This window comes from Molossus molossus, unplaced genomic scaffold, assembly GCF_014108415.1.
Source record: "Molossus molossus isolate mMolMol1 unplaced genomic scaffold, mMolMol1.p scaffold_m16_p_1, whole genome shotgun sequence".
NCBI lineage: Eukaryota > Metazoa > Chordata > Mammalia > Chiroptera > Molossidae > Molossus > Molossus molossus.
Genome location: NW_023425344.1, coordinates 134845448 through 134865580, shown reverse-complemented (window position 1 = coordinate 134865580; position 20133 = coordinate 134845448). Strand labels below are relative to the sequence as shown.

Below are 20133 nucleotides of genomic sequence, written 5' to 3'. Positions count from 1 at the left end.
GAAGAATAATACATCATAACCAAGTGAGGTTTATTTGGGGAGTATAAGGATGGGTCAGTATTTGAAACTTTATTAATAGAATTTGTCATATTAACTTGTCAAATAAGAAAAACAAAAATGGTTTCATGAAAAGCATTTCATGAAATTGAGCATTAATTCTTTTTTAAAAATGTATCTTTATTGTTGAATGTATTATAGATGTTCCCCCTTTTTCCCCCATTGACCCTTCTTCCACAATCCTGCCTCTCTCCTGCCTTCCCCACATTTTTGTCAGTGTCCATTGGTTATTAATATACGCATAGAAGTTCTTTGGTTTATTTCTTCCTTCCCTCCCTCCCCCCTTCCCTGTGAGGTTCATCCGTCTAACAACCAATTTGTACCTCTTAATTCCTTCATTCTTTTCACCCAGCCCCCAGCCCCCTCCCATCTGGCAAGCAACACAAAGTTCTCTGTATCTATGAGTCTGTTTCTGTTCTGCTTGCTCATTTTGTCTGTAGATTCAATTGTTGATATGCATTTATTGCCATTTTATTGTTCATATTTTTGTTGTTATTCTCCTTCAAGAAGACACTTCAACAGTTCATGTAAAACTAGTTTGGTGGTGATGAACTCCTTTAGTTTTTTTTTTTTCTTAACTGGAACTCTTAACTCTTTATACATCCATCGATTGTAAATGGTAGTTTTGCAGGATAGAGTAATCTTGGTTGTAGGTTGTTCCTTTTCATCATTTTGAATATCTCTTGCCTCTCCCCTCTGGCCTGCAAAGTTTTTTGTTTTGTTTTTTTTGTTTGTTTGTTTGTTTTTTTCAGAAATTAATTGATAGTCTTATGGGAACTCCTTTGTAGGTAATAAACTATTTTTCTCTTGCTGCTTTTAAGATTCTCTCTTTGTCTTGAACCTTTGGCGTTTTGATGATGGTGTGTCTTAGTGTGGACCCCTTTGGGTTCATCTTGTTTGGGACTGTCTGTGCTACTTGGACTTGTATGTCTGTTTCCGTCACCAAGTTAGGGAAATTTTCTGTCATTATGTTTTCAAATTCTTGTTTTCTCTCTACTCTTTCTGGCACCCCCTTGATGCGAATGTTGGTATGCTTGAGGTTGTCCCAGAGGCTCCTTACACTGTCCTCATATTTTTTGTATTCTTTTTTTTTTTTTTTTTTTGCTGTTCTGATTGGGTATTTTTTGCTTCCTTATATTCCAAACTGATGGTTTGCTCCTTGGCTTTACCTATTGTACTATTGATTCCCTGTAAATTATTCTTTATTTCAATTAGTGCGTCCTTCATTTCTGACTGGTCCTTTTCATGTTGTTGATGTTCTCACTAAGTTCTGAGGTGGTCTGTCCCACAGTCAGGATTTCTGTCTCATCCTTCACACTGTGGGGGAAATCTACTTCTCACCAGACCTGTCACTGGTATCAGAGCGTTGAAATAACATGGAGTTCTCCTTAAGTTCCTTGGAGTACTTACTAAGTTCCTTGACCATCCTTACAGCCAATCTTTTGAACTCTGCATCTGATTGATTGCTTATCTTCATTTTGTTTAGTTCTTTTCCTGGAGTTTTGTTCTGTTCTTCCATTTAAGATATGTTTCTTTGTCTCCCCATTTTGGCTGCTTGCCTTTGTTTGTTTCTATGTATTAGGTAGAGCTTCTATGTCTCCTAGGCTTTGTAGGGTGGCCTATTGTTGTAGGTGTCTTGTAGAATCCAGTGGCACAGCCTCCCTGATCACCCCAGCTGGGCCCTTGAGGTGCACCCCTAGTATGGACTGTACACCCTTCTGCAGTAATTGAGTCTTTATTACCGTTGACAGTCAGTGGAAGGAATTTACTCAGGCTTTTCAGCTGCAGGGACTGTTGTGCCCACTGACCACTGACCTCTGACTACCTTGGAGGATCAGCTGTGTAGGGGCCCACCACACAGAGCAAGACTTAGTTCATTAATTCTTTTATTTTTTTAATCCTCGCTCAATTATATTTTTCCATTTATCTTCAGATAGAGTGGGAGCGAGGAAGAGAGGAAAAGAGAGAGAGAGAAACATCGATGTGAAAGGGACACATTGACCAGTTGACTCCCACATGACCCCAACCAGAGCCAGGGAAGAACTGCAACCGAGGTACACATTCTTAACCACAAATCAAACCCGGGACTCTTTGGGTTGCAATCTGACGCTCTAACCGCTGAGCCAAACCGGCCAGGGCTCATTAATTCTTTTAAAAAATACTTCACAATTTAAAATGTGTGGCCCTGGCCGGTTTGGCTCAGCGGTTAGAGCGTTGGCCTCCGGTTCAGATAGACCAGGATTCGGTTCCCGCTGGGGCACGTGCCTTGGTTGCGGTTTGTCCCTGGCCCTGGTTGGGTCATGTGGGTGGCAGCCACTTGAAGTGTCCCTTTCACGTCGATGTTTCTCTCTCTTTCTTCCTCTCTCTCCCTCCCGCTCTGTCTGAAAAAAAAGAGAAATGTCCTTGGGTGAGGATTAAAAAAAAAAAAAACATGTGTGAATGGTCCGGCCAGTGTGGCTCAGTGGTTGAGTGTCAACCCATGCACCAAGAGGTCACCTGTTCGATTCCTGGTCAGGACACATGCCCAGCTTGTGGGCCCAATCCCTAGTGAGGGGCATGCAGGAGGCAGCCAATCGATGTTCACTCTCATCGATGTTTCTCTCTCTCTCTTCCTCTCACTTCTTCTTTCTCTAAAATCAATAAAGGAAAATAAATAAATAAATAAAAATGTGTGAATGCTGATTTCACATGATAACATGTATATATATGGCAATGGAAAGCTAGAATTTAGTCCATTAAAAGCAGGCACAAAACAAGAATGCGAACTCTATATAGCTCTATTAATTTTTGTTTTCTGGAGTTACTGGCCAAGACAATTAGCTAAAAGGGAGATATTAGTGGTATAATATTGGAAAGATGGGTATAGAAATCACTGTGGCCTTTACTGTTATGTGTTGTTTTTCAGTTTTAAATTTCTTCTTTATTGTTTCTTATTTCCCTTTCTTTTATATATACATTTATTTTTTTCTTTATTGTTGAAAGTATTATAGATGTCTCTCTTTTTGCTTCCCATTAACACCCTCTTTCCTGTTCCTGCTGCCTACCCTCCCCCGCCTTCAGCCCCCTGTTGTCTGTGCCCATATGTGCATTTAAGTTCTTTGGTTTACCTCTTCCCATCCCACCGCCCCTTCTTTCTGAGGTTTGTCAGTCTGTTTCCTACTTCCATGTCTTTGGATATATTTTGTTTGTTAGCTTATTTGTTAATTATATTCTCCAAATAAGTGAGATCTTGTGATACTTGTTTTTCTCTGACTGGCTTATTTTACTTAGCATAATACTCTCTAGATTCCTCCATGTTGTCTCAAGGGTAAGAGATCTTTCTTTCTTACAGCTGCACAATTCCATTTACAAATGGCCAAGAGCCATGTGAAAAAATGTTCAGTGTCACTAATCATCAGAGAGATGCAAATTAAAACAAATATGAGGTATCACTTCATACCTGCCTGTTAGAATGGCTGCCATCAAGAAATCATCAGACAACTAGTGTTGGCGAGGGTGTGGAGAAAAGGGGACTCTAGTACACTGCTGGTGGGAATGCAGACTGGTGCAGCCACTATGGAAAACAATATGGTGTTTCCTCAGAAAATTAAAAATGGGGTTCCTTTTTTTTCTCAAAGTCTTGTTTTATGTTTTCCTTTTGGAGAAAGATGGAATTGTCATCTTTAATGAGGGTCCCAAACATTAGAATACTTTTATTTTTGTTCCTAAACAACATAGTGTGTGAATTCCAGCTCTTTTTGGCTGTCATGGTGTTCCACGGATCGTCTTTAAATACTCAGAATTCTTTCCTCTCCATGTTTTAAATAAAGGAGGTAGGTGTGTGTGTGTGTGTGTTTGTGCACACATGCCAATTCTGGATTAGGTACTTTTAAATAATATAGTAGAGGTTCAAACTGCTGAGCAGTTATTTTTACTACTTTTAAATACTCATAATAGAAGACAGGAAACCATTTTACGGCCTTGGTTTATTTAATATCATTTTGGTAACCAGGAGTGGTTTTTCAGTTTCAATGCCTCTACACATCATTGAGAGTTTGAAAACAAATGATTGCACTGGGACTAGTTAAGCCTTATTTATACTTTTGTTATTGAAGCCCAATTTAACAATTTCTGCTGTACGTGTACTTAGATTATTGGCACCAGCTTTCCTTGCAAATATTAAACATTTATTTTCAAGATGTGTGTAAATGAAGGTAATTATAGTTTTCCTATAAGAATTGGTTACATACAGAACTGATTTTTATTGTAACTGACTTTTTCTGCTTACAAATGTAATTATAGAAAACAAACCCTTATGGACACATCCTTTACACTAATAGAGCATAAATGTATATGCATTTTGAAATGCCATTTTTCCTTAATAGTGTATTTTAAACATTTTAGTATGCCATTCTTTTTTAGGATCTTACTTCTGAATAATTGCGTATTTTTAATATGAAGTTAATTTAAGAATCTCCCTTCTCTCCAGTCTTCATTACCCTAACTCCTTGCTTTCAGGACTCCTTCCACGTTTGCTCTCTTCTTGTTTTTAAGGGGAGAAAAATGAAGTACATTTTTTTTTTACACGATTAAATCTTCAAAAGGACATGTTTAATTAAATGAGATTTTGCCGATTTGGCTATACATAATATTTAGTAATAGGTGCTAGTTTGCCTTATTGATGATTAAGCCACCTCTTTGGTTATGTATTTGTCTATTGTATTCCAGAATGTTACCACACAGGAAAATTTGCCAAAGTATATCAGAGGGAATTTTTTGGGGGTAGAAAGGGAAATTACATAGTATATAATCTAAAGCTCTGCCATGTTATTCAGTGTGAGAACCACTGGCTATCTGTGGATATTTAAATTTAGATTAATTGGAATAATAAAAAATTCAGCTCTTCAGGTACACGATCCACAGGTCATTCAAGTGCTCAGTAACCATGTGTGATTAGTCCAAATAACTTTGAATAAGCAGATACAGAACGTTTTCAACATCACAGAAAGTTCTCTTGGACAACCTTGGAATGAAGTCTATACATGTTACTGTTTATTGTATTAGAATTTAAAAATCATTTTGGCTTTTTAATTTTCTTTCCTGGTATTAATAAAAAGCAGAATTTTTGTCTATTTTTGGAAACAGCAGTTCAAAATTATTTATAGTAATTTTTACTTTCCTATCAGCTTCATTTTAAAAAATATGTACTGAAATAAAATACATAAGAAAGTAGGGTTCCCAGAATTTGGAAATTCTAGAACATTAAAAAAATTCTTGATATAGTATAGTACAAAGTTCAGATATGGGCAGGGTAGGGGTGGGCTCTTGGACAAGAATCTAGAGAAACTGATATAGAAAGAAGAGCTGATGCTTGTTTTTTTAATCCCCATCTGAGGATATGTTTTTATTGATTTTAGAGAAAGAAGAAGGGAGAGAGAGAGACAGAGAGACAGAGAGAGAGAGAGAAACATCAAGGTGAGAAACATTGGTCGGTTGCTCCAACCAGGGATCAAACCTCCAACCTAGGTGTGTGCCCTGACTGGAATCAAACCTGCAACCTTTTGGTGTATGGGAGGCACTCCAACCAGCTGAGCCACCTGGCCAGGGCATCAGCTGAATGTTTTTAAAGGACATTGAGAAGAAGCAAATTAAGTGGAGAATAATGTATTTATTTAGCTTATGTAATTTTAGGTTATAATTATAGCATTACTGTAAATTAATCTAGAAACATTTGAAACCATGGGAAACAAAAAATAAGAGGGGAAGGGTGGGGAGGAACTGTCAGTAATCCTGTTGTTATTGAGAACAGCCGTACTATTTGTCACCTATCTATCCAGCCTCTTTTCTGTGTCCTTACAAACAGGTCATATTCATTCAGTAGTGAATGAGGTCAGTGGAAAACGCAGATGAGAAGTGAGTCCGAGAGGCGGCGAGCACGGTGCTGCGAAGCTCTGCCGCTGAGCCAGGTGGCCTGGGCTTGAGACCCCAGCTCTGCCATTTACTGCTTGTGGGACACAACAACTATTTCTCTCCTCTGTACCTGTTTATCTATAAAATGGGGTGATGTTGCTGTCTACCATTAGTGTTCTTAAGGGTTAAGGTATTAAGATATTGAATTCATTGAAGACTCTATTACTAATAGTACTGACAACTGTTAGGTTGGTAATACAAGCACATGGTATCTCATATGTATAGGCCTCTATAGGTATCATTGTAGGAAACCAGACTTTTAAACAAGTAGTTGCAGTAAAATTGAAGGAGTTTATGAGAGTGTAAGTTCAATGATAGTATATGTTGAGGTAACCTAATTCTTGGTGATTAGGAAAATTAATTTAGCCTTTAGAATGGTTGATTTTAAATTGTACTAGAACAGTTTTTCAAATTAAATCTTACTTTTTATAAATCTGTATTCTTGAAAATTTGTTTATTACTCAAATGTGATAAACGTTAAATAGTTTCAAGATATTAAGTAAAAATGTTGCCCTGATAATTCTGGTAATACCATAAGTGTCAAAATTCTTTCCCTGATGCATTGCTTTGCATTATATACTGGGTTGCCAAAATGGTAATAGAATTCTCTCTTAGCAATAGCATCAGGGTATTCAAAATAAAATCTATCTTCCAGACTTTTTACAAGAAAGTTGGTTAGCTTTGAGTATAATTAATGAGTGTATCACTTGATACCTATTAGAAACAAGAAATTGTGAGGTGCAACTGTTTTTCATATAGGATAGTGAGGGAGGCAGTTTGGTTAACTACAAATAAGAGGCTACAGTAAGTTTTTAAGTATAAAATTTTAAGTGCACCTCTTTAAAAAGTGCCGACAAGTTTTGCATTTGTCAAAGCATCTTTCATTTCTAAACTATGACACTAGAATTTTAAAGGAATCCATTTGGTCTTATAATGCTTTACAGTATATTCTTGCCTTTGTGTTTCTTGGTTAATGATGATAGGAAATTAAGTCCTGAATTATTTAAACTTATTAATGTAATTTTACTTGTTTTCCAGTATGGAAAATTATTTAAGCTAACTAATTATGCTAAATATCTCTAGCTTTGATAAATCCCATTGTTTCTTAGAAACTTGAATTTTGAGGGTAAAGTTGACAATTAAAAAAAAAAAAAGTAAAAGAACAGTGTGTTCCTGGAGTGCCGGCACACGGGTCCGCCAGTGCCAGCTTCTTCACTCCTGGTGGTTGTTACCTACCCAACTGTCAGGGCGCAGCTGCCAGTGTACCGCTTTGCTTTAATCATAATTTACTTTTCAGTAGGAATAGAAACTACAACCAATGCTTGAAGTATTGAAGTAATATGTTTTAGGAATTAAAGGTTTTGTTAAGTTGATGTTTGTTGGGGGCAAAAAAAAAAAGCAACCCAAAGGTGTAGTTTCTATATGGGTTCTATTTGATGACAATGTTTTTTTCTGTTTGACTTCACATGATAAACACTGGACCACAGTAATAAATGAATTATGCACACACATATTTGTCATCTGTAGGTTTATAGAAACATTAATTTTTGTTTAGAATGGTCAGTGATAGGTTTCTATTTACAACTATAAAAATAGTTAAATATCTCAGATTGTTTGCTAGCAGGTGAACTTACATTCATTCGCTTTTCTTCCAGATTTATGAAAAACTACACTACTATGAGAGGCAGAATCCTGTGCCCATCCTCCACGGCGCAGCAGCCTTGGCTGATGATGTAAGTGTGCCCCTCTGAGATCACTGGGACAGGTCTGCCACCAGCCTGGCCGCAGCAGAGTTTATCCGAGTGTAGACAGATGCACGCAATACTATGAGTGAAAACCAGAAGTTGTAAATGTTTCCAAAGGTCCTGTCATCACGGAGCTTACACTGATACGCTGATTTTCACTCTCCTGTTTCAAAAATGTTACATGTAGATACCCTCTTGTTCTGCCTTGGTAACTACGTAATAGAAATTTTAGGCTGTAACTCTCTGGGGGAGAAAGAAGCTGTCAGCTATTAGTGTACGAAGAAAGTCACAGGCAAGAGGTATGCTTTGGAGAAATAAAGACAAATGAGATAGCTCTATTGCTGACAGTACTAAAAAATGACAGATACTAGTATGGGAATGAGGCATATGAAATACATAAAAAGACAGGATTGTTTTTAAAATGGATTGTTTTTAAAATGGATTATAAGCATAGTAATGATTTATGGGTATTAGACCTTTCAAAATTACCTTCATAACCAAAAAATAAATTTTAGAAGCAGTTGGCATTGATGGAGTAGTTAATTTCCTGTAGCTATAATTTTATTTTCAATCTGGGGTAAGGAACTAACTTGCTGTTTCTTACCGTTAACTTTCGGATGAATGGAGAGTACACCTGGGTAAACTGTAAGGGACACAAAGCTAGACGAGAAGTAGTTTTGTGTGAAGACTGCTGTTGGTGATCTCCTGCAGCTAATTTGTTGCTTTGAAGTTTTTACTTTGTTATGTTAAAACCAATTATAATTCAGTTTAGTAAAATATCAGGGCCATAAGTATAATAAAAAAAAGTTGGCCATCTTCAGAGGTTGATTTTCTTTGATGTATTTTATATTTTAATTTAGAATACTAAGCATGCAATAAATCTCCAAGTTGTGGCTATTTGTTTAATTCCCATACATTTTTCCTTTCATTTTTATCTACAGAAATTACAAATTACAAGGATGTTTCAGTATACATGTTTTATGAGGAAGTTTACCTCTGCCTTTTAGAACCAAAACATTTAAAGGGAAGATGAATAAAAGTGTAGTGGCAGTTGCCGCTTGAGAAAGTAAAATTAAAAAAAAAAATTATTGTTGTAGGTTTGGAGAAATATTTGTCTATAAACCAGTGTAATTGAGACCCAATCATATTATGATAATACGCTTTTTAAAAAATATGGTTAAATTGTAGCTCATCAGAGCAATGTATTGAAATGTTTAAAAATATTGTTATATATTAAGTAACCAAAGAATGCACAGAGCCCTTTGCAATCTTTTGTAAGCTAATTCTGTAAAAATGTTACCTTAAAAAGTAAAAGCACTTTCTGAGATGTAGTCAACGAATATACCAATTTTATTGGATTTTATTTTTTGTGTGTATAATTTATATTTTGTCCTTCTTTTAGAGAAAAGTCATGTTCCAGAGATAAAAACAATTATTTTCAATTTAGTAGAAATAATAGGGGCAAATTTTATGCATTATTTTAAGCAAGGGTTTTAATGAAAATATATGTACATAGTTTGAATTCTGTACTGCATGTTTCACAATTCTAATATTTTTCCTATGTGAGTCTTGCTTTTATTTTTATGAAAATTATAAGATGCTTCCTATAGCCTAAACTTGAATGGACATTTTGATAGGAAGATCTCTTAGTGAAGAACACAAGGCAGGGTCAAAGCACCAGTCCTTGCTTGAACTAGAAGCAGCAAATGAGAATTCTTGATCGTTGTAGTAGAGTACAGTCAGCATTTTTGGTATTGGGGTAGTTGCCAACCTATTATAAGTCATTTTATGATTAATCTGGTATTTATGTAACAGACTCCTTAGTCTGTGTAGGTAAACATAATAAAAGTTTTGGACCTTTGTCCTGTTAGAGGCATTCTAGTTCTTTTAACCCCAGCTCTAAACAGCAAGCTAGTGTGGGTTTTTGGAAACCCTATGGATTTCACCACCTCATTCAGAGCTTTTTTTCTTTTATTCTCTTATTATTTTTTTTTAAATAGTGTCAAAGTTTAATCCAGTCCTTTTTACAAGCAATCCTTTGTCTGCATGCAAAAGGCCATTCAGTAGATGAAGTGCTGGGATTCGCCCTCATTGCAATAAATCAGAAGGTGATCTGCCTGGTGTGATTCCTTGGGCTGTGCTTAACCAAAGAACGGGGTGGGATCTGGGTTACCAAGGGTCTAAAAAGAAAAGCAATGATTGATAGTCTGTTTTGTTTCATGCTGACTTTCCCTTAATCACAGGACAGTCACAAGATAGATCTTTAGTGGTCACACATGGAACTACATGATGCTCTTATTAATTGTTCTTTATGTCAATGTGATCTCGCTTGCAGCTGGCTGAAGACCTTCAGAACAAGCCATTAAACAGTGAGATCAGAGAGCTGTTGAAACTACTGTCAAAACCCAATGTGAAGGTGAGGACATGCAATAAATATTTTCCAAAGGGGCCACTTTCTGAGACTTCAGAAGAATTTTGTTTTGAGCTTCAGTTTTCAAGTACATTTATTTTCAATAAGTGCATAATATTTTAATAGCCTAAATTTCATTAAGGAAAAAGAGTTGAGTTTTAATGATAATGTGACAAATTATAAAATACTTTAATTGGGAAACTGAATTTAAGTTGGCAGGTATTACGTGGCTTCAAGGTTATTTTCCTTTTAAATGTGAAGTTATGATTACAGAATACAGAATTTTACTTGGCTAGTTAATGGTATTCCAATATATTTGAAAATTATATCAGTTTTTCTGCAGGATCATTTTAACATTCCTGTTCTTCCTTCCCGTTCCACCTCCTATCTCCTGTCCCTCTATCAATTCATGTTTTAATTTATCCTACCATTTACAGAGCAGAGCAGTTTCCAATGTAAATACTACTATAATATTGGTAGATGGATTTTAATTCTCCTTACCATTTTCCTCCCATATTTATCACAAAATTTTCCTCTAAATATGATTAATTTAACAAGGCATTTTGAAAATTTTCTGTTAATTCTAAGGTCCTAAATGCACTAAACCTCAAAACCTATATACACTGGATTTGTTTCCACTGCAGTTATGTGTAAAATATTTTTCATGAGTCAAAATTACATATGGATTTGCATAATTATGTATTTTAAATGATTAGTTATTTTATGATGATTTCTGATAAGCATATATATAGAATGTTGGATGAAAATTTCTGCCTTGATACAAAAACTGGTTTCTACTTTCCTTGAAACGTCTCCATTGGGACCATATTATATGTCTTAAATTGATAGTCAAAAGAAGAAAGGTGGTATTAAACAAAAGATAAAGTGAAGACATGGATAGTCTATAATTTCTAATCCCTGGAGGTAAATATAAGTAAATGAATATATAAGTAAATGAATATATTGCTATAAAGGGTAAATGGAGTAATTGACTTGTAATGGTACAGAGGAGTTTGGTTAAATTTTAGTTCTAAAAGAATAAGGATCATATTAAAGCAGAAAAGTTGCTTGATATTAAAGACAAAGTGTGTGGAAAGGTTAAGAGCTCACAGAAGGAGATTCATAGCCAGAGAATGCTCCGAAAACTTCATTTGGTGTTAGACTGTACACGAGAAGTTAATATCAACCTCAGCATGGTAAGGTTAGCTATGGGAAGCTTGTTTTACTCCTTTTTGAGAAGTATTATCTTGGTTTGAACATTAGAGATTTTTGACCAAAACAAAACAAAAAAACCCCATGATTTTGGTATTTTGTTCAAAGGTATTTGAAATAAAATAGCTAATAATAAAGAGATTATACTGGATGAAAACTAGTATTTGGCTTGAAAAGGAAGTATGATATTTGATGGTATTGGGCTCTACCCCTGGATAAAACTTTATAATTGAATACTTCAACTTTATTATGGCAGAAATATTTTAGATGAATAACTTGTTATTTTTTTATATTTATATAGCAGAATGACTAAAGAATAGTTTAGAAGTTAGCAAGAAATAATTTGTAGAAAGTGGATAAGATGCTAGGCACATGATCTTACTATTTCTAGTTAGGCAGTCTTTTTCTTTTCTTTTTTATTGAATGTATTGGGGTGGCATTGGTTAATAAAATTATATAGGTTTCAGTCTGGCCAGTGTGGCTCAGTGGTTGGGCATCGACCCATGCTCCAAGAGGTCACTGATTTTGATTCCTGGTCAGGGCACATGCCCAGGTTGTGGGCCAGATCCCCAATGTGGGGCATGCAGGAGGCGGCCAATTGATGTTCTCTCTCATTGATGTTTCTATCTCTCTCTCTCTCTCTCTTTCTCTCCCTCTCCCTTCTACTCTCTAAAAAATCAATAAAGAAAAAATATTTTTAAAAAAGAATGGAGCCAAGCTTTGATTTAAAAAGAAAAAAAAAGTTATATAGGTTGCAGGTGTATGTTGTATTGTGTGTTCACCACCCCAAGTCAAGTCTCCTTTCCTCACCATTTATTCCCCCCATTCCCTCTTCTACTTCCCTCACCCTCCTTTCTTTCTGGTAATCACCATACTGTTGCCTGTGTCTATGAGTTTTATTTATTTTTTATTTTTTACTTAATCCCTTCACCTTTTTTTTTTTAATCCTCACCCGGGGACATTTTTTTTTTTTTTTTTGCATTTATCTTCAGATAGAGCAGGAGGGGGAGAGGGAGGGAGAGAGAGAAACATTCACGTGAGAGAGACACATGGAGTGGTTGCCACCCACTCAACCCCAGCCGGGGCCGGGGACAAACTGCAACTGAGGTATGTGCCCTTAGCGGGAACTGAACCCAGGACTCTCTGGTCCATGGGCCAATGCTCTAACTGCTGAGCCAAACTGTCCAGGGAAATCCCTTCACCTTTTTCACCCAGTACCTCCAAACCCCCTTCCCATCTGACAGCTGTCCATCTGTTCTCTGTCTGTGAGTCTGTCACTGTTTTGTCACTTCATTTTGTTCACTAGATTCCACATATGAGTGAAATCATATGGTACTTGTCTTTCTCCAACTGACATATTTCACTTAGCATATACATTCTAGGGCCATCCATGATGTTGCAAAGGATAAGATTTTCTTCTTTTTTTATGGCTGATATTATTTCATTTTGTAAATGTACCACAGCTTTTATATCCACTCATCCACTGATGGACACTTGAGCTGCTTCCAAATCTTGGCTATTGTAAATAATGCTGCAGTGGAATAGGGGTACATATATTCTTGTTTCAGGTTTCTTCAGAAAAATTCCCAGAAGTGGAATTGCTGGGTCATAAGGCAGTTCCATTTTTAACTTTTTGAAGTAATTTCATACTGCTTTCCACAGTGACTGCACCAATCTGCATTCCCACAAATAGTGCACCAGGGTTCCCTTTTCTCCGCACCTCACAAACGCTTTTTGTTTGTTAATTTATTGCTGATAGCCATTCTGACAGGTGTGACATGATATCTCATTGTGATCTTATTTTTTATTTTTATTTTTTAAATTTATTTTTATTTTTGTCCTCACCCGAGGATATTTTTCCATCTATCTTCAGATAGGGTGGGAGGGAGGGGGGGAGAGAGAGAGAAAAAACATCCATGTGAGAGAGACACATCAACTGGCTACGTCCCGCACAACCTGGACCAGGGCCAGGGATGAATCGAAACTGAGGTACCTGCTCTTAACCTGAATCAAACCCGTGACTCACTGGTCTCTGGGCTGATGTTCTAACTGCTGAGCCAAGCCAGCCAGGGCTTCACTGTGATTTTAATTTACATCCCTCTGATGATTAGTGACTTTGAGCATTTTTTCATATGTCTATTGGCCTTTTGTATATCCTCTTTGGAGAGGTGTCTATTAGGTCCTTTTCCCATTTTTAAATTAGAGTGTTTGTTTTTTTGGTGTTGAGTTTTATTAGTTCTTTATAAATTTTGAATATTAATATGTAATCAGATATATCAGTGGGGATTTATTCCCCCATTCAGTGGCTTGTCTTTTCATTTTGTTGATGGCTTCCTTTGCTGTGCAAAAACATTTTAATATGATGTAGTCCCATTTGTTTATTTTGTTTGTTTCCCTTGCCCAAGGAAATACATCAGAAAAGAATGTTGTTACAAAAAATGTCCGGGATTTTACTGCTTGTGTTTTCTTCTAGGAATCTTATGATTTTGCGTCTTTAATTCATTTTCAGTTTATTCTCTTATATGTGTCAGAAGATGATCTCATTTCATTTTTTTTGTACAGATCTGTCCAATTTTCCCAACAGCATTTATTGGATAGACTGTCTTTACCCCATTGTATATTTTGCCTCCTTTGTCAAATATTAATTGACTATACAGGTGTGGGTTTATTTTTGGGATCTCTATTCTGTTTCATTGATCTGTATATCTGCTTTTATGCCAGTACCATGTTGTTTTGATTACTATAGCTTTGTAGTATAGCCTTGTAGGTAGTATATGTCCTCCAACTTTGTTCTTCTTTCTCAAGATTACTGTGGCTGTTCAGGATCTTTTATGATTTCATATAAATTTTTGGAATATTTGTGCTAATTATATGAAATATGCCATTGGTATCTTGATAGGAATTGTGTTGAATCTGTAAATTGCTCTGGATAGTATGGACATTTTAATGATGTTAATTCTTCCTATCCATGAAGACAGTACAGTATATGCTCCCACTTATTTGTATCTTCTTCAGTTTCTTTCTTCAATGTCTTATATTTTTATTAGTAAAGGGCATTTGGATTTTTGGTTAAATTTATCCCTAGGTGTTATTTTTAAACAATTGTGAATGGAATTGTTTTCTTAGTTTCCCTTTTTGATGGTTCATGGTGGGTATATAAAAATGAAACTGATTTCTGGATATTTATTTTGTATCCTGCTACGTTACTGAATTTATTTATCAGTTCTAGTGTGTGGAATTTTAAATTCTCTATATACAATATCATGTCATCTACAAATAATGACAGTTTTACTTTTTTTCCCCCCAATTTTGATGCCTTTTATTTCTTCTTATTTTCTGATAGCTGTGGCTAGGACTTCCACTACTATGTTGAATAAAAATGGTGAAACCAGACATACCCGAATTGTTCCTGATTTTAAGGAAAATAGTGTAGTTTTTGCCCATTGAGTATGATGTAGGCTTTGGTTTGTGATATATGGTAGTCTTTTTTTCTTTTAATATTTTTTCTTTATTGATTTAGAGGGAGAGAAAGAGATAGAAACATCGTGAGAGAACATCAGTTGGCTGCCTCCTGCATGCCCCGTACTGGGTGTTGTGCCCACAACCTGGGCATGTGCCCTGACTGGGAATCTAACTGGTGACCTCTTGGTGCATGGGTCGATGCTCAACCAGTGAGCCACACCGGCCAGGTGATATGTGGTCTTTTTTGCATTGAGGTATGTTTTCTCTAGTCCCACTTTCCTGAGAGTTTTCATCATAAATGCTTCTGGATTTTATGAAATGCTTTTTCTGCATCTATTGATATGGTCATGTGGTTTTTATCCTTCATTTTGTTTATGTGGTTTATCATATTTATTGATTTACGTATACCATACCAACCTTGCACCCTCGGAATAAATCTCACTTAATTGTGGAGTATGATCTTTTTAATGTATTACTGGGTCTGGTTTGCTAATATTTTGTTGAGGATTTTTCATCTACATTCATCAGGGTTATTGGCCTATAATTTTCTTTCTTTGTAGTGTTTTTATCTTGTTTTGGAATTAGGATAATGCTAGCCTCATAAAATGAGCTTGGGGATCTTCCCTTCTATTGGCTTTTTTGGAATAATTTGGAAAAGATAGGTGTTAGTTCTTCTTTGAATGTTGGGTAATATTTATCTGTGAAGCCAACAGGTCCACGGTTTTTTTTTTGGGGGGGGGGTGTAAATTAATGCTTTAATTTCACCAGTTGTAATCTGTCTATTTAGATTCTCTGATTCTTCCTGATCAGACTAGGAATTTATTGCTTTTGTCCAGATTGTCCAATTTGTTGCCATGTAGTTGTAACATTTTCTTACAATCCTTTGTATTTCTTTGGTGTCAGTTGTTACCACTTTTTCATTTCTGATTTTATTTATTTGGGTCCTTTTTTTCCCCCCCTTGATGAGTCTGGTTAAAGGTTTGTCAGTGTTGTTTATCTTTTCAAAGAACCAGCTCTTGGTTTCATTGATCTTTTGTATTGCATTTTTTAGACTCTATTGAGTTTATTTCTGCTCTGATCTTTATATTTCCCTCTTTTTACTCATTTTTGGCTTTGTTTCTTAATCTTTTTCAAGTTCCTTTAAATGTAAAGTTAGATTGTTTATTTGAGATATTTCTTATTTCTTGAGATAGACCTGTAATGCTTCAAATTTCCCTTTTAGGATTGCTTTCACTGTGTCCCATAGATTTTGGGTTGTTGTGTTCTCATTTTTATTTGTATCAAAGTATCTTTTGATTACTTCCTTGATCTCATTGTTAACCCATTCATTGTTTAGTAACATGTTACTTAGCTTCCATGTCTTTGTTTTCAGTTTTTTTTTTTCTTATGATTGATCTCTAAGTTATTGTCAGAGAAGATGCTTGAGATGATTTCAGTATTTTAAAATTTATTGAGACTTGGTTTGTGTCCTAACCTATGATCTATCCTAGAAAATGTTTCATATATACTTCAGAAGAGTATATATTCTACTGCCTTGGGATGAAATTGCTCTGAAGATTAAATCCATCTGATATTATATCATTTAAGACCATCATTTTCTTGCAATAATCTAGACAGTTTCTCTCAATGTACAGTACCTTCAGTAGCATGAGAAGTGTCTTTTTTCCTATGCCCTTGCAAGCCTTGTTTAGTTCTTTTTTTTAAGCTTTGCTAGTTGATCATACTAGAATACAGGGTGGAGCAAAAATAGGTTTACAGTTGTGAGTACATGAAACAAGTGTTTATTCTTGTATTATTATTTATTAACTATATTATTTTCCATATGAACACCTGTAAACCTACTTTTGCCCCACCATGTCTATGCAAACACTTTTCCTGTATAAAATATTGCCTTCAAGTCTTGAATAGTTATAAAATGACTTGTTGCTCAGCTGGTGTGGCTCAGTGGATTGAGCGTTGTCCCATGCACCAAGAGGTCATTGGTTCGATTCCTGGTCAGGGCACATGCCCAGGTTTCAAGTTCCATCCCAAGTAGGAGGCATGTAGTAGGCAGCTGATCAATGTGTCTCTCTTGTCAATGTTTCTATTTCTCCTCTGTCAAAAATCAATAAAAAAACTGAAAAAAAAAACTATTAAAAAAAGAAAATGACTTGTCATTCTGTAACAATAGTCTCATCTGAGAACTGTAACATATTTCAATATTGTGTCCATTCTTTTACTCTGTGAATTGATTGGTCAGTTGCTATATACAAAAAATGAACAAGTATTCTTATTACTCAAAGGTGAAGAGATTAAAAAAAAAAGAAAGGAAATAAACAAACCAAAACAAACAAACAAAAAACTCATAGACAACAGACAGCAGCATGGTGATTACCCAAGGGAAAGGAGGAGGGTGTAGGGGGATAGATAGTGATGGAAGGAGACTTGACTTGGGGTGGTGAATACACAATATAATATACAGATCATGTCATATAGACTTGTACACCTGATACCTATATAATTTTATTAAACAATGTCACCCCAATAAATTCAATAAAAAATTAAAATATAATGTTTACAGAATCTAGTATTATTGTTCAAATCTTAAAGTCCAGGAAAAAATAAAGTGTAAAAGGGACAAGTGGCAAGTAAAGGAAAATGGTACTAAGTGGCTAAAGGCCTAAATAGATATAATAGAATGTGAAAGCTTCCCACAGTGATGGACCATTTTATCAACAATAATGTTGGTGGTATTTGGGAACATGGATGGAGGGATGTTGATATCTGCTAAGACTTTGTTTCCAGGGGAAGCAAAGGGAGTCATTGATAAGTAAGAACTATTCCTAGGCAATAGTTTAAGGCAAATCAACTCTATGAGTCACCATTTTGTGGCTTATTTTTGATAAAACAGTGAAGTGATATCTCTAGAACATGATGTTATTATTCAGGAAGTCAGGAGAAATTTGGTAGATTTGTAAAAGGCAATAAAATAAGATTGGTTGTAAATTTTTAGCTTTCCAAAACATTCACTTGCATGAAATTGCTCATTGCCTGAGCATGCAGAAACTGTGAGATTTAGTGAAAGCATGCTAAAGGGAAAATGTTAAGCTTTCTTCTGGAGGAATAAATCAGTGTTACTCATCTTATGATTAGACACTTAATTCTGTGGACTGGACAGATACTTAGAACGAAGAGTTGACTTCAGAGGTTCCAAGGCAGTGAGACCTTGTGAGCCTGATGAGTGTTCAATTTCCTGCAGATTTGTCTCAGGGACAGGTAAACCCATCACTTGTAATTGCTAGTTATGGCATATGGAAACATAATTTTCATTTAAGTATTGCCTTTTGAAAGGAAAATTTGTATATTGAAGAAAATGGAATACAAGTTTATTTTTAGTTGTTCAACGTAGAAATATTGCTAACAAAAAATAGTTGTAAAATAAAGCTACTAAAAATTAGGAACTTGATATCTATAAATCTTAAAAGTATAATTTGTAATCCAGACATGGAAATCAATCCAGAGCTAAGGAAGAAAATACATAGCTGTTATTCTTAATATTGCCTGTCAAGATAATCACTTTTTAAAAAAATATGTTCATTAGCTATCTTTATTATTTTTACTGTGTATATGTAAGATAGTTATCACAGATACCAAGATGATGGACATTTCCAGTATTCTTCATTCCTCTCCGGGGATCCATAGTCCCATCTGCTGTCATTCTTCCTGTTGGAAAGACTTCTTAGTAACATTTTTTATTAAAATACAAATTGGTTGGTAATGAATTTCTTGAGCTTTTGTATGCCTAAAAAATCTTTAGTATCCCTGTATTTCTAAAAGATATTTTTACTAGGTATAGAATTTTAGGTTGACAGTACTTTTCTTTTATTGTAAAGATGCTGCTCCATTGTCTTGTGGCCTACATTGTTACTGATGAGAAGTGTTGTCATTATTTTAAATATATATATATATATATGACACTATTTTTCTTTGTATGACATTAAGATTTTCTCTTTATTGCTGGTTTTAAGCAATTTGGTGTTACTTCTTTTGTTTCTTTTGGTTAGATACACTGAGATTTTTGAACATGTGGCTTTTTTTCCCATCAAGTTTGGAATATTTGCTGCCATATTTCTTCAAATATATTTTTAGCACCCCTCCTTTCTTTGGAAATGTCAATTATGTGCATACGTTAGGCCACTGAAGTTGTCTTTTCATAATTTTTTCTTCTTTAATCCTCACCTGAGGACATTTTTCTATTTATCTTCAGATGGAGTGAGAGGGAGGGAGAGAGAAACATCGATGTGAGAGGGACACATTGACTGGTTGCCTCCTGCATGACCCCAGTCAGGGCTAGGGACCTGCCGCTGAGGTATGTCCCCTTGGCTGGAATTGAACCCGTGACTTATTGGTCCTCAGGTCGATGCTCTAACCATTGAGCAAAACCAGCCAGAGCTGTCCTTTCATAATTTTTCACTATATTTTTTCTTTGTGTTTCATTTATGGATAGTTATTTTGGGGGTCTTGGAACACTCAACAATTTTTTATATAAATTAATGGCAATTGCTTTTTTGCTTTATGACATTTTGGTTTATGAAAGGTTTCATAGGAGTGCCCTAGTTTCAGATAGTGGGGGAAACCTATAATGCAGGGTTTCTCAACCTTGGAACAATTCACATTTAGGGGCTGGATAATTATTTGTATGCTATTAGATGTTTAGAAATTTAGAAGTATCCCTGGCCAAATGGCTTCAGGAGAGTAAAAACCACTGCTCTAATCCTTTCTGGTAATTTTCTTGTATGCAGGCTGTGGCTAAGTACTTGGCTAGGGACTCAGGGGAGACCTCCTGCAGATCTCCCGAGCTCTGTGCAGTTCTTTCCTCTCCCACACTCTTCCCTGAGAACGTCAGCCCTTAACCTCCCTGGATTCCCAGCTCTGTTTTTTCAACTCAGGGAGACTTCTGGGTTCTGCCTGGGTTTCTTTTTCTTCCAACCCCAGAACAGTCAGGAAACTCTCTCCAGGCGATAAACTGGGGCCATCAGAGGGCCCATGTTTGTTTCCTGTCTCTCAGTGATCACAATCCTCCGTCTGATGTCCAGTGTCTTTGAAAACCCTTGTTGCATTATCCTCTTCTATTTAAAGTTTTCTCAAGTGGATCCCTGTTAACTTCACTTTTGCCCCCATCCTCATTCTTTAATGATACTTTTGCTGGATATATAATTCTGGGCTGACTTACTTTTTCTAAACACTTTCAAGGTATTTTAACAATTTTCTACTTTCTGTTGCTGCTCAGTCAGGTCTCAATCCGTTTTTTTTGTTTTT

The 20133-nt window shown here is 35.7% G+C and overlaps 1 protein-coding gene across 1 annotated transcript in view; it reads left to right on the top strand.

Moving 5' to 3' along the window:
• The window catches only part of MPP7 (membrane palmitoylated protein 7), a 355336-nt gene that overhangs the window by 207487 nt on the left and 127716 nt on the right, over window positions 1-20133 (top strand). The window contains exons 4-5 of the mRNA XM_036277124.1: window positions 7662-7739; window positions 10087-10167. Coding sequence (XP_036133017.1) covers window positions 7662-7739; window positions 10087-10167 — 159 coding nt within the window. The remainder of the gene's footprint in view (window positions 1-7661; window positions 7740-10086; window positions 10168-20133) is intronic.